The sequence below is a fragment of the Dromiciops gliroides genome, chromosome X, assembly GCF_019393635.1.
Source record: "Dromiciops gliroides isolate mDroGli1 chromosome X, mDroGli1.pri, whole genome shotgun sequence".
NCBI lineage: Eukaryota > Metazoa > Chordata > Mammalia > Microbiotheria > Microbiotheriidae > Dromiciops > Dromiciops gliroides.
This window is the reverse complement of record NC_057867.1, coordinates 11,258,615-11,271,407: the sequence shown is the minus strand read 5'-3', so window position 1 is coordinate 11,271,407 and position 12,793 is coordinate 11,258,615. Positions and strand designations below refer to the sequence as shown.

The 12,793-nt window shown below is 50.3% G+C and overlaps 1 protein-coding gene across 1 annotated transcript in view; it reads left to right on the top strand.

The window, feature by feature from the left end:
- The first annotated feature begins 947 nt into the window (after window positions 1–947).
- SRPX2 (sushi repeat containing protein X-linked 2) overlaps window positions 948–12,793 on the top strand; it is a 34,770-nt gene continuing 22,924 nt past the window's right edge. The window contains exons 1-3 of the mRNA XM_043974198.1: window positions 948–1,023; window positions 2,642–2,832; window positions 11,284–11,364. Coding sequence (XP_043830133.1) covers window positions 2,751–2,832; window positions 11,284–11,364 — 163 coding nt within the window. The 5' untranslated portion in view covers window positions 948–1,023; window positions 2,642–2,750. The remainder of the gene's footprint in view (window positions 1,024–2,641; window positions 2,833–11,283; window positions 11,365–12,793) is intronic.

The window sequence follows — 12,793 nt, the reverse complement described above, 5'->3', positions numbered from 1 at the left end:
ATCTTCTGATTAACTAAATGCCTTTGCTTTGCAGTTTTCAAAAATAGCATTTTTACTTTACATTTGATCCTCACATCAACCTTGAGAAGTAAGTGCTATTGTTAGCATGACCACTTTACAGATGGGAAAACTGAGATACAGAGATGTGACTTGTCCGGGGTCATACAGTTAAGTAAACATCTGAGGCCAGATTCTGGAGTCAAGTCTTCCTGAGTCTAGGTTCATCACTCTATCTACAGTACTATATAGCTGCCAACCAGAATCAAGGTGGGAAACACTGGCTAGGGGCTTGTGAGCCATGGTTTTGGATAACACTGACCCAAAGAGCTGACCCTTGAGAGCATCTTTTAGGGGGCTATTTGGGGGGAGGGGCAAAGAAGGCAGGCTCCACGTGTATCAACCAGCTCAATAAATAACCAAATTCTCCCTCCCGGAACTGCCTTCTCTGCCCTCTTCCTGTTAAAATAGATGTCACTGTTCTTCACTCAGGGAGAACGAGGGTTTACAAGGCAATCTGATGTGGAATCCAGAGTCCAGAGGAGTTAAGTGGTCAGGGAGGTAGTCTGTCCCAGGGCCTGCCCCTTGACCCAAAGGACGGTGGCCTAGGAGCCTGTCCAAGGGGTGATCCATTTATCATAAAGGTTGTGCAAGTGCTCAGCATTTGGTCCTCGCACTTGGTTCCTGAGTCAGAAGAGCTTCACACCTTAAAGCTTGTCTGCCGGGCTCCTTCATGAGCCACAGTCATTACTAGCGTCATGGGCTGAAGGCCAGTGACCATCATTCCTCCCCTTGGCCTTCAGCCCTCATGTCTCTTTGTCTCCACCTCTCTGTTCTCCTCCTCTGCGGGAGAGAACAACTATAGCTTTAGGGACAGTATAGCTTTAAGGGAACTTCTGGCAGATGCAGCTAGGCTAACATCTGGACAGCGTTCAGTCTAGGACCGGGAGCTGCTGGTTTGAGGAATGTTAAAAGTAAAGTAAAAGTTTCCCCTGAAGGAAGAGGCGAAGAAAGACCCCGGGCTCGGTAAGATTTGCCCTTTCCTCTCCTGCACCCAATCTCCCTTGATTCACTGGCTGGAGGGAAAGAGGGAAGGAAGAGGCAGCTGGACTGAACCTTTGTTTGAAGTGGGTCCTGTGCCTGACTGAACCCCCCCTCCCCCGGGGAACAGCCTGGAGGGGCAGGGGGATGGAGACCCAGGGGGATCTTTGATCTGCAAAAGACTGGGGGAGGGGGGAGGGGGGAGGAGACTTGGAAGAGAAAACAACTGCCTTAAAACAAAGAAAGTGGAATAGATCTGGGGCTCCGGGCAGAGGATGCCCAAGTGAACGTCACGCCCAGTCTAACTGGGGGCTGTCCTGGGGTCTCTCTCTGTCTGCCTCTGGCTCTGTTCACTTCATCTCTTCCTTTATTACTGCTTTTCTAGCTTCTATTTAGTTCCACTTACTCTCTATTCTCTCCTTTCTCCCCAATCTTCCCCATTTCTCTCCCCTTTTCTAGTCTCCTGTCTCCTGTCTCTTGCCCTTCCTGTCCTATCTCTTTTCTGTCTGGTCTGACTCTCATTCTCATTCTCTCTGTCTCTGTCTCTCTCTCTCTGTATAAAATGGAAGGAGACAGGCAGACACACAGAGAAACAGACAAAGACAGAGACAGACAGAGACTTCGGGAACAGCTCTCATAGTAAGCACAGAGAGTGGATGGGTTTCTAGACAGAGACGTGTGACACAATGGAAGGAGCAATGGGTTTAGAATCCAAGTGACTGTGTTTCAATCCCACCTTTGCCACTTCCTACACGTGTGCAGCTCTCTAGGACTCAGTTTTCCAATCTGTAAAATGGGAAGGGGGTATTCTAGATGGCCCCAGAGGTACCTCCCCACTAAACTGATGACCTTATCATTTCTCTGGTGCCAGGACTGTTTGCTTCCTTGAGAGATCAGAAGAGCCTAGGGATTTTCTGGGGGCCTCACGGGGGCAGCTGGTTTCTGTGATCTATACGGTAGCACTGTGTCAAGGCCACAGTTCACTATTCTTTTTCATTTCTCCCGGGGTTCACACAATGCATCCCAGCAGCAGGAAGGCAGAGAGATGGAAAAAGCAGCAGCAACGACCTGTTCACCTATTTATTCCTCGTATGTTTTGCACGGCTCTTCTCTGGGGCAACCTTGACATCCCCAGGGCTGAGGCTGGAGCCAGGATGGAGGAAGATGAGGCTCCAGAGCAGCCTCCCTGCACACACTGGTTGTTAGGAAATACTGATCTCACAGGCAGAGCCTGTGACTGGGAGGGGCAGCTCACGCATGCCCCTTCTGTCTCTGGCTTTCTCGAGACGTGGGACCTGGGGCTGGCCAGAATCTTCCAGGTTCTGGGCCTCAGCTTACCCATCTAAAGCACACACTGAGTGATATTTGCACCCTCTCTTGATAGAGGGGTCCTGACAATCCATCCATCTCCTCTTCTCCCCAGAGGAAGGATACCCAGGCAAAAACCTGCCACCCACTTGGACAAGGGACATTTACTAAGTACCGGTCTCCCACTGTACTGGGCACTAGGCACAAAAGTGAGGAAGTGAGGTGAAGAGCAGGCAGTCAGTACCATCCCTGAGTAGAAGGGGCTCTCACACACTCTCTCTCTCTTTTCCCATAGAGCTTCAAAAGAAGCATCTCCTGGCACTTTGAAGTCTGGCACTATTGGGACCGAAAGTGCCCCGTGCCCAACACTTTGGGCCACAGCCTCTCAAAGGCCCAAGCCAAGGATGTCCACGCAGCTGGCCCTGGCGGGAGCTCCCTTTCTACTGATATTCCTGACCCAAGTCGTGACCCCCACATGGTATGGAGGTGAGTTGTGGAAGCTGGTTATTGTCTTAGCCATTATTGTTATGACGATGATGTTAAGGAGGATAGGGAACAGAAAAAGGCAAGGCAGCTTTAAACCATGAGAGAAATGTGGATGAAATGCAGAGGTGCATGAGGTTTGGTGCAGCAGAGAGAGCATGAGTTGAAGCCAGAGGCTCAGAGTTCAAATCCAACCTCTGCCACGGACTAGCTGTGACCTTGGATGAGTCACTCTATGTCATTGTTCTTCCATCTGAAAAATGAGGTGATCAGATATCCTCTGATGATCCTATGAAGAACCATTCTTGACAATAAGAGTAGTTCAATGGGAAACAGAAGATGGAGGCAAACTGTGGAATGGGCATCTCAGGAGACATCTGAAAACAAAAGAATCCTGTACGGAGGCAGAGGGTTGGATGAGAAGACCTCCAAGACCCCTCAAACTTGAGAATTCCTCTCACCTCCCTCTACGCTCAAAATTCAGAGAGGCCTTTTCTAAAATGAATTCTTTATATTCTAGCCAAACTGGCCTGATCTTAGCACCCCATCTCCTTCACCATGCTGCCTGTGCCTAGACTGGGCCCAAGGCTAAAATGCTCTCCAGGGATAGACAGAGAAATCAGATTAGATAGATAGATAGATAGATAGATAGATAGATAGATAGATAGATAGATAGATAGATAGATAGATGATAGATGGATGGATAGAGAGAGACAGAGAGAGAGAGAGAGACCGACAGAGCATTTCCTTAGTATTTACTATGTGCCAGGCACTAGGAATACAAATACAAGCAAAAAGATAATCTACCCTCAAGGAGCTTATGTTCTGATGAGAGAAGATAAGACAAAACAGAGAGCTGAAAAGTGGAGGGAGGTAAAAAGGCTGCAGGGACAGGGGGGAGAAGTGGGGAGCGCTGCTCCTCGTCTCTGCCTCTTAGCATTCCTAGCTTCCTTCCAGACTCGCGCCCCCACACCATCTCCTAGAGAAGGCGACCCCTACGGGTGTCAATGCTTGCTTCTGCCTCCTCAGACTATTGAGCACACACTTACATCCTCAGCTGTTGAGGGCAGGGACTCTATTTCTGTCTGCCTTCTTATCCCTCACACAGAAAGTGCTTAAGGAAATGCTTGGGGGGTTGGACCAATCTGATGCCCTTCATGCTAAGACCCAACGTAGCAACAGCATCACTGAGGCTGGGTCCCTTGTTTGAAAGGAGCTGGAAAGACGATAAACCCAGGATAAACCAGAGTTGCTCCTTCCCTATTGCTCTCTGTCTGTCCCCATGTCCTTCTAAAAGACTTCTTTATTTCTCCTGTTCCACACTCTCACATTGGGTTCAGAGGGACAGTATGATGGGGTTGGGGGGGGCACCAATTCCTTTTCCTCCAACGAGGTTGTCACCCTGATCACATAGCTCACTTCTTTTTTTTGCAGGGCAATGAGGGTTAAGTGACTTGCCCAAGGTCACACAACATAACTCACTTCTTTCTGCACAGAGGGATCCCCCTCTGAACCCTATCAGAAGGGGATGGTGATGCCTGAGCTCCTGGAGGTTCCCCAACCTTCCTATTTGTAGGCTGAAGGAGTAGATGCCTGTCAGATAGGAGACGGAATGGAAGGGAGGAGGGGTCTGGGGGGAGAGGACTAATGAGATGGGCAGACCGAGGCTTTGGCTGGGGCCCAGTCAGCATAGGCCACACTCTCAGAGTACTATGTGGTTTTCTATGTCTGCCCATGGGAGGGCTGGGGCTGGGGCTGAGGGGTGGGTGAGGAGGGGGTGTAGGAGAAGGAGCTGGGCCTAAGCCATGAACCCAAGAGAACAGCCAGAGAAGAGTCAATAACAGACTGCTCCCCTGTGGCGGGATCCAGCAGCCTCGCTGCCGCTGCCCAAGCCACTGCACACATGCTAAACTTTTCCACATGCCCTTTGCTTCTGGTGGAGGTCTTTGGCAAGAGTGTCTATTTGTCTGGGACAGCTGCATCCAGCACTCAAACAAATATGCAAACTGCTTCCCCTCCCTCGCTTAACCTGGCTCTGGCTAGGAGATGCCAGGAGGAGGTGGGCAGGCTAGCGGGCCACAAACGCTGCCTTTAGCCTGCTTAACAGCTTGTGTGAAGCCATGCTCAGGCCAGACCTAGAGGAGAAATGGGATCAGACTTGGGGTTGGAAGAGATCTTCAAAGGCATTGAGTCCAATCCCCTCAAGGGGAAACGGAGGCCCAGTGAGGGTGAAGTTATTTGTCCAAGGCCACCCAGGTGATCTAGGACAGAACCAACAACCCCTGTGGCCCAGGAGAGAGCTCATTCTACTGCGCCTCCCCTGGGTCTCCCACCTACTGGCCTAAGGGGGGCAGGAGGAAACAATTAAGATGGAGAACCTCAGCGGGAGCCCCAAACTCAGAGCCGTCCTTTTCCTTTCCCTTTCCGACAGGGGCGACCTGAATGCCAGGCCTGACCCAGGGGGCTTAGGAGTTTCTAAGGAGTTATATCTCCACAAGCCCTATTCTTCTTCTGCCCTACTCCGGGCTGCTGCAGGGGCTGTTTCCCAATGCAATCCCTGAATCTACCCAAGGGACATCATTGCAGGGACATCTCCCCAGATCCCCAAGGCCAAAGCTCAAGGCCAGAGGCCCGTGTCTAGGGGCCCACACCATTGGCCAGCCCTGCCCCTGTTGGGAGCCTCCTTCGCTGCTCCCAACTGAGTACTCCCATCTCCCCCTAACAGCTACTTGAGCTGAGCAGGGTGAGCTCTGTGACCTCCTCCCTTCCTGTGACCTTGTCCATAGAGAATGGCCGCAGAGAAGGGAAGTGGGGGTAGGTTGGGGCACAGTCCTGGACTAAATCTAGGACTGCAAAAAGAGAAATAGCCTTGTGTACATCCATACCCAGCAGAGGGGGCAGGACAACAGGGAAGCCAGGAAGCTCCTGGCTCTCCACAATGGCTGGCCTTTCCTCAGGTTCTAATCCCTATTCCCTTTGCCCTGCCCCCTTTGGCCTCACTTTGTTCAGTCAGATTTACCTGCGCTAACAGCCAGGTCAGCCCTGGGTTAGGATACTGACTCTGATGCAGACTAGCTGTGTGGCCCTGAGCAAGTCACTTAACCACTGCCTGCCTCAGTTTCCTCACCTGTAAAATGAAGATAATAATACCTATAGAACCTACTTCACAGAGCTGCTGAGACAGTCACAGAGATTACAGAGGTACAGTGTTTTGCCAACCTCAGGGGCAGTGACACCATGGAAAGACTGGACCCTGGGATCACAGGAGCTGGGTTCAAATTCCAGCTCCCTCGTCCACTCTCTACCTGTGGGCCTTTGGGCAAGTGATGGCCCTTTTCTAGGTGACTGCAATAAAAGGAGGGGGAAACAGCCTCTGGGGTCTCTGCAGTCCCAGGCCCAGTGTTTGCTTGGAGCTCCTGGGGAAGTTGAAGACATTGGGCAAGTAATTCATGGCGACCACACCCTTATGTGGAGTGAGCCTCTGCCTACTTGGGGGGGGGGGTGGACAGCAAGGCCACTTAGCTTCATGCCAAATCACAGGCCAGAGAACAACCATGGAAAGGGAACCCAGCCCTGTAGGCCTCATCCGAATCTTGTTTCAAATTCTTATCTACCTCCATTAAGTGTAAAATCTCCAAAGTAGTCTTCTTTTGCCCAGTTTGGCCTTGTGGGAGGGAGGCCTGGGAAGAGCAGCAAGCCTGGGCCCCATTCCCGCCCCTGTCCTCCCCCCAGCCCAGGGAGGCCTGTAATTATTTATTGCACTGTCCCTTCGGCTTCCTCACAATTCCAGAATGATGTAAAGTACTTTCTGGCCTTTGATCCCGGCTTACTAACTGAAGGGGTCAGTCACAAGGAGGCAGGGGTCAATCCCTCCTTGGCCGTGTTCACAAGGCTGCCCACCAGCCCTCTTTCTTCATTTTTCTTCCCTTTATATCACCTTCATTGCAGGGAGCCTGGACTGGGGGGCGGGGGCAGGCCTCACCCAGCCCGGGTGAACTGGAGTTCTACCTCCCTGTGGGGGAATTCCTTCACAATGGGATGGGGGAGGCAGGGTTTAGGGCCTCACCAACATCTGGCCTTTTGTTTGCCAGGAGTTGCTCTCATTAAAGGCTAATCCCCAAACCGCACTGCAGGCTGGGCTCAAGGGCCTATGGGAGGTGGCAAGGGGAAGAGCAAGGTAGAAGGGGCAAAGGGGGGAAACAGGAGGACCAACTAAAGGGGAGAAGGAGGGAGGAGAAGGAAACAAGAGAGGCCGGGGGAGACAGAGATGGAGAGAGAGAGAGAGAGAGAGAGAGAGAGAGAGAGAGAGAGAGAGAGAGAGAGAGAGAGAGAGAGGTCAAGGGAAATTAAGCCCTCTTCTAAAATGAAGGAAACCCAGTGAGGACAGGATTTCACAATGCAGGCTTTCAATCTGATTTATTCGCCCACTTGTTTTCCAAGTTGGACTGGTTTGCCCCCCTGCCTGGGACTTGGGGAACTGGAGCAGCTTCATGACTGGACCCTGGGCTCCACCCTGGAGCACAGGGGGCCCAGCTGTCCCCTAGAGTGGAGCCAGAGGGAGGCATGGCCTTGTTTACACGGGCCTGCGGTTGCAGTTCTAGAAGGCTCCATCCACTCCTTGAGGCCAGTCCCAGGCCTGGAAAAACTGCCTGTCCTGGAAGGCGGAGATTCTGTTCTGCCCCTTCCCTGGCTGGCTGCCCCACTCCTAAACCAGAAGGGCGTGGGGGGGGGAGCTGGAAGGCAGGCTTCCTGGAGCTCTGCTCAGGAAACAACCAAGTTGTTTCCCAATTAACACTAATTCAAGACTGATTTCCTGCAGCCAGGCTAGCAGTCTAGAGAAACCGCCTGTTTAGTCTGCTTGAAAGCTGCTGGTGGCTGTGTCCCCCAAAGGGATAGTATATCCTGAACTACTGGTCACCTAGGTTTGCCCCCCAAGAAAAAGAGCCAGCATCCTGAGGACTACCAAGCACTTACACATAGGATCTATTATTACCCCAACTTTACAGATGGAGAGAGAAAAACAAGCAGAGGTTAAGTGACTTGCCCAGGATCACACAGCTGGCGGCTGAAGCCAGGGTTGAAATGGAGGCCGTACCACCCTGTCCCTCTCCCCTACAGGGTCTCTCATACTCATGCACTTCTCTCCTCTCTCACAGACACCACCCTAGTTCAGGCCTTGGGTCCTCTCCCTTCTCCAATCCATCCTTCCCCGGCCACCAAAACAATCTTCCTAAAGATGGACCACATCACTCCTCCATTCAAGAGCCTTTGGTGACTCCCACTTGCTCCTCAGCTTGGTACTTAATGCCCTTCACTACAGCTTTTCCTGACTTCTCCCCTCGTACCCTCTACTTTCTAGCCAAACTGGCTGCCCTGCTCTCCTCCAACCTGACATTCCATTCCCTACCTCTTTAGCTTTGTCCCAGCTGTCCCCCATGCCTGGCATGTTCTCCCTCCTCACCTCCACCTCTTAGAAGCTCTATTTTCCTTTTGGATTCAGCTTGTGTGCCACCTCCTCCAGGAAGCCTTTCCTGATCTCCTCCTGGTTATGAATATACTCCCCTCCTCAGATGACAGTGGATATGTGGACCTATTTACTCTGAATCATATCCCTGAAACAGAAGGAAAGCTTCTTGAGGACAGGCACTATCTGGTTTTGGTTTTGTATTTTCATCCCCTAGGATAGAGCCTGGAACATCCTAGGTGCTTACTAAAAACAGCAAGCATTTATTTATTGCCTATACAAAGACAAAAACTGACCCTAACTTCTCCCCCTCCCGCCCCCAGAAGTTGGTATTCTCTGAAGGAGTAGTGCTTCTCTGCTTGGCCCTGAAGACTAGTCTAGGACCAGGGTGGGGGTGGTGGGGGGGACGGGACTAGGGGCGAATTTGGGCTAGAGATGAGAAGAATTCCTCCAATGAGAACTGTCCAACATGGAATGTACTGCCCAATCTGGACAAGGGACAGGGAGCAGTCATCTTCTCCATCCCCTCTATTCCACACTGAGGCCCAGAGAGGTCAAGTGATTTGCCCAAAGTCACAGAGCCAAAGCTTGAAGACAGGCTCTCTGTCCCCCATCCTCATCCCAGCCTGTCCTGTCTGAAGTTCTTTCAGCTCCTTGGCTCTGCTGCTATTGTGTTCTAAGAATTATAGAGGGGCAGCTAGGTGGTGCAGTGCATAGAGCACCGGCCCTGGATTCAGGAGGACCTGAGTTCAAATCTGGCCTCAGACACTTAACACTTACTAGCTGTGTGACCCTGGGCAAGTCACTTAACCCCAATTGCCTCACCAAAAAAAAAAAAAAAAGAATTATAGAGGAAATAGCCTTCCAACTATTTAAGTCTCCACTAATTTATTCTATAAAGAGCATTTTGTAATAATGGTAACAACAACATCAATAATAATGCTATTCTCCAGTCCTTTTTAGATGTGTTTGACTCTTTATGTACCTATTTGGGGCTTTCTTGGCAAAGATCCTGGAATGCTTTGCCATTTCCTTCTGTAGCTCATTTTAAGGATGAGGAAACTGAGGCAGACAGGGCCATACAGCTAGTCAGTGTCTGAGGCCAAATTTGAACTTGGGTCTTCCTGACCACCTAGCTGCCCTTAGTTATAGTTCTATTTGTACAGCTTGAGGGTCCTAGTAAGTTGACTGCCAGGTGTTTTATGCACTTTGTAGTTATTTTGAGTGGACCCATTAACGGCTGAGATGGTAGCATGACATACATACAGTATTGGACTGACCAAAAACAAAGGGATGTGACCACCCTCAGTGGATTAAGTGGCTACATTTTCAAGAAAGAAATATCTTTCCTGGAAGAGCCCTGCTAGGATAGGGCCCCCAACTACTCCATTAAACCGTCAATGTGATCCTAAAGCACAGGTCTGAACATGTCAATAAACTCCAGCAGCTCCCTGTTCCCCCAGGACCAAATACCAAATTCTCCAATTGACTTTTTTTGGTGGGGCAATGAGGGTTAAGTGACTTGCCCAGGGTCACACAACTACTAAGTGTCAATTGTCTGAGGCCAGATTTGAACTCAGGTACTCCTGAGTCCAGGGCTGGTGCTGCCCCCCCTCCAATGGCTTTTTAAGACCTTTATAACTGGGTTCCTTCCTACCTTTTCTGTCTTTTTGCACCTTACACTCTGACGTATTCTCTATGATCCAATGACAAGGACCTACTTGCTGTTGCTCTGTCTCCCAATACTGTGTCTTTTCACTGATTGTCCCTCATGCCTGGAATAATCACCCTCCTTTTTTCTACCTCCTAGCTTCCGTGGATTTCTTCAAGTCTCAAAGAAAATCCTACCTTCTACCAAAAAAAAAAAAAAGTCTTTTCCAATCCCCCTGAATTCTAGTGTCTTCCTTCTGAGATTAACTTCAATTTATCCTATATATGACTTGTTCATATATAGTTATTTGCATGTTGTCTTAGACTGTGAACTCCTTGAGGGTAGAGGCTGTTTTTGCCTTCCCTTGTATCCCCACATCTTAGCACAGTGCCTGACACTGACTTGATTTGACTCTGCTGGATGCTACTTCACTGGTTTAGCCGTAGTCATTATCACCTCTAGCTTCAGGCTCAGCTGACATCCTAATCTAACTAGAACCCACACCCTAAGACCATAGGACCAGCAGAAATCCTGGCTCTAGGATCTGCCATCTCCTAAGCAGAATCCCAACTCGAGGCTCCCAACTATCCACTCTTGCTGACTCGTGTACTTCTGGATATCACCAAGTTGCTTCTTCTGTGATATACTATTGCTTAGTTTATGGTGGGCTAAGGGGAGAGGAGGGAAATCCCCTCCCCCTCCATTTGCCCCACTATACCAGAAGCACTCCTAACAGCTGGTGACCTGGTCTTTTTCTTGAGATCTTGTTCCTAGCAGGGTCAGCTCTTCCATTGTGTTTATCTCTCCCTATTTCCTGGCCTTGTCATATGCAAACTCACAAATGGCTATTTTTCTCTCTGAAACACAGTGCCAGTGTTCACAAACCCATGACCCACTCCTCACCTTCTGTGCTCCTCCCTTTCCTCCTCCACCCCTGCTACTCGTTTGGCTACTGGTGCCAACTTGCAACAACCAGGAAATGATAGCCATGCCCAGGCCCCTCTCCACATGGCCATATGCCTCTGCCTCAGCAGTAACAGGGTGAGCTCCCCCCTGCCCTCAGCTGCCACTGTGCAGTTGTAGGAACAAGGCCTGAAGGTGCCATCATGCCCTCCCCCTAAGATAGCTTTATTGACAGGGAAGCAGGTCGCAGCAGATGTATGTGTGACAGGGGTGGTGGTCTTACAACTCTCCAGGGCCAACCTTTCCCCACAGAATGCCCAGCTCCTCAACTGTGGGTGGTCATGTCCTGGAAAGAAAGCACTGGGGAGGTACAAAGGGTGGGGAGGGCCTTCCTGAGAAGTTCTGACCTCATGCTGCTTTGTTCTCTTCCTTCCAGGATCGGGTTACTATCCTGATGAAAGCTACAACGAAGTGTCTGTTGAAATGCCCCCTCAGGTCCCTGCTCTGGACTACCGAGGTAATTTCAGTTCAGGGCCAGCTTGGGCCCCGTGAGGACCATCTATCTCATAGACCTCTTTGTATCCCCCAGGTGCCCAAGAGAATAAAGGCCAGACACATAATATAAACATGTTGGATACTGGCTACATCCATGAATGAACCAAAGTTAGGAAGGGAGAATAAGCAAGGAGTGTGAGGGAGGAGACCAGCCTGACTGTTGCCGAAGGAGAAGATTGGGGGAGCAGTGGGAAATAAGGGTGCAGAGGGAGGCTGGAGTCAGATCACAACAGGCCTGGTGATGAGATGTCTGCACTGGGGGGGGGGGGGGGGAGATGGAACTGGATTACTCCTAGACTGTCTTTAAACCTGGAGCTTCTCTCCCACGGAGAGGAATCTGGACAACAACAAGACAGTTACAATTTGTGACCTCCTAAAAGCCAAACTCAGATGGCCAGTTCTTCATCATCATTCCTCTTGACTTCTTGGTAGTATGTGACACCCTCCTCCTTCTCCTTGGGGCTCAAATGAGCTAATGTCTACAAAGTGCTTTGCAAACCCTAGAGGACCATGTGCATACCTGTGAGCTGCTCTGATGATAACAACAAATTTGTTGTTTTGTTTTTTGTTTTTGTGGGGCAATGAGGGTTAAGTGACTTGCCCAGGGTCACACAGCTAGTAAGTGTCTGAATCCAGATTTGAACTCAGGTCCTCCTGAATCCAGAGCCAGTGCTTTATCCACTGTGCCACCTAGCTGCCCCTGACAACAAACATGTATTAAGCAACGTAGCGGGAACTGTGCCCTTGGCCTCCGTGACACCACAATGTCCTGCTTTTCCTAGCCTCGGTATCATTTCTTTTCTAGCTCCTTTATTCTTTCTTTTTCTTATTCCCATTTGGTTCCTAATTTGAGAGTCCAAACACTCCCCAAGGGTCAGTGCTCAGCGTCCAGTTCCTGCAGCTTGCACTGTTATCTCCCTCTATGGTAATGCTTCCCAGGTCTCTATCTCCAGTGCCTCCTCCTCAACTCCTCTCCTGATTTAGAGTCATATGTCTTCAGCTGCCTGCTAGATACCTCCACTCGGGGCCCTCATTGACCCTCCACGTCAACACATCCGAAATGGGAATCACTGTCCTCATTTCTCTCTTTCTGTTAATGGTCCATCATGTATCCCTGGTCACTGGGGCTTGAAACCTCCTCCTCAGTATATCAGTCACCAAGTCCTAGTGTTTCTTTCTGTTTGGTGGCTCTTGTGTTCTTGGTCCCTGCCCTTCCAATCCCACCATCATCACCCCAGTTCGATGTTTCCTAATCTCCCTGCCCTAAACCCAATCCTTCCTACACACCTGATTAATCATCTTGAACCACCATTTTTATCATCATCTGGCTTCCTCCACTCAAGTCCCTACCCCTAGCCCCCAACCAGCCCCAGTCTGCTTTCCCAAACTTG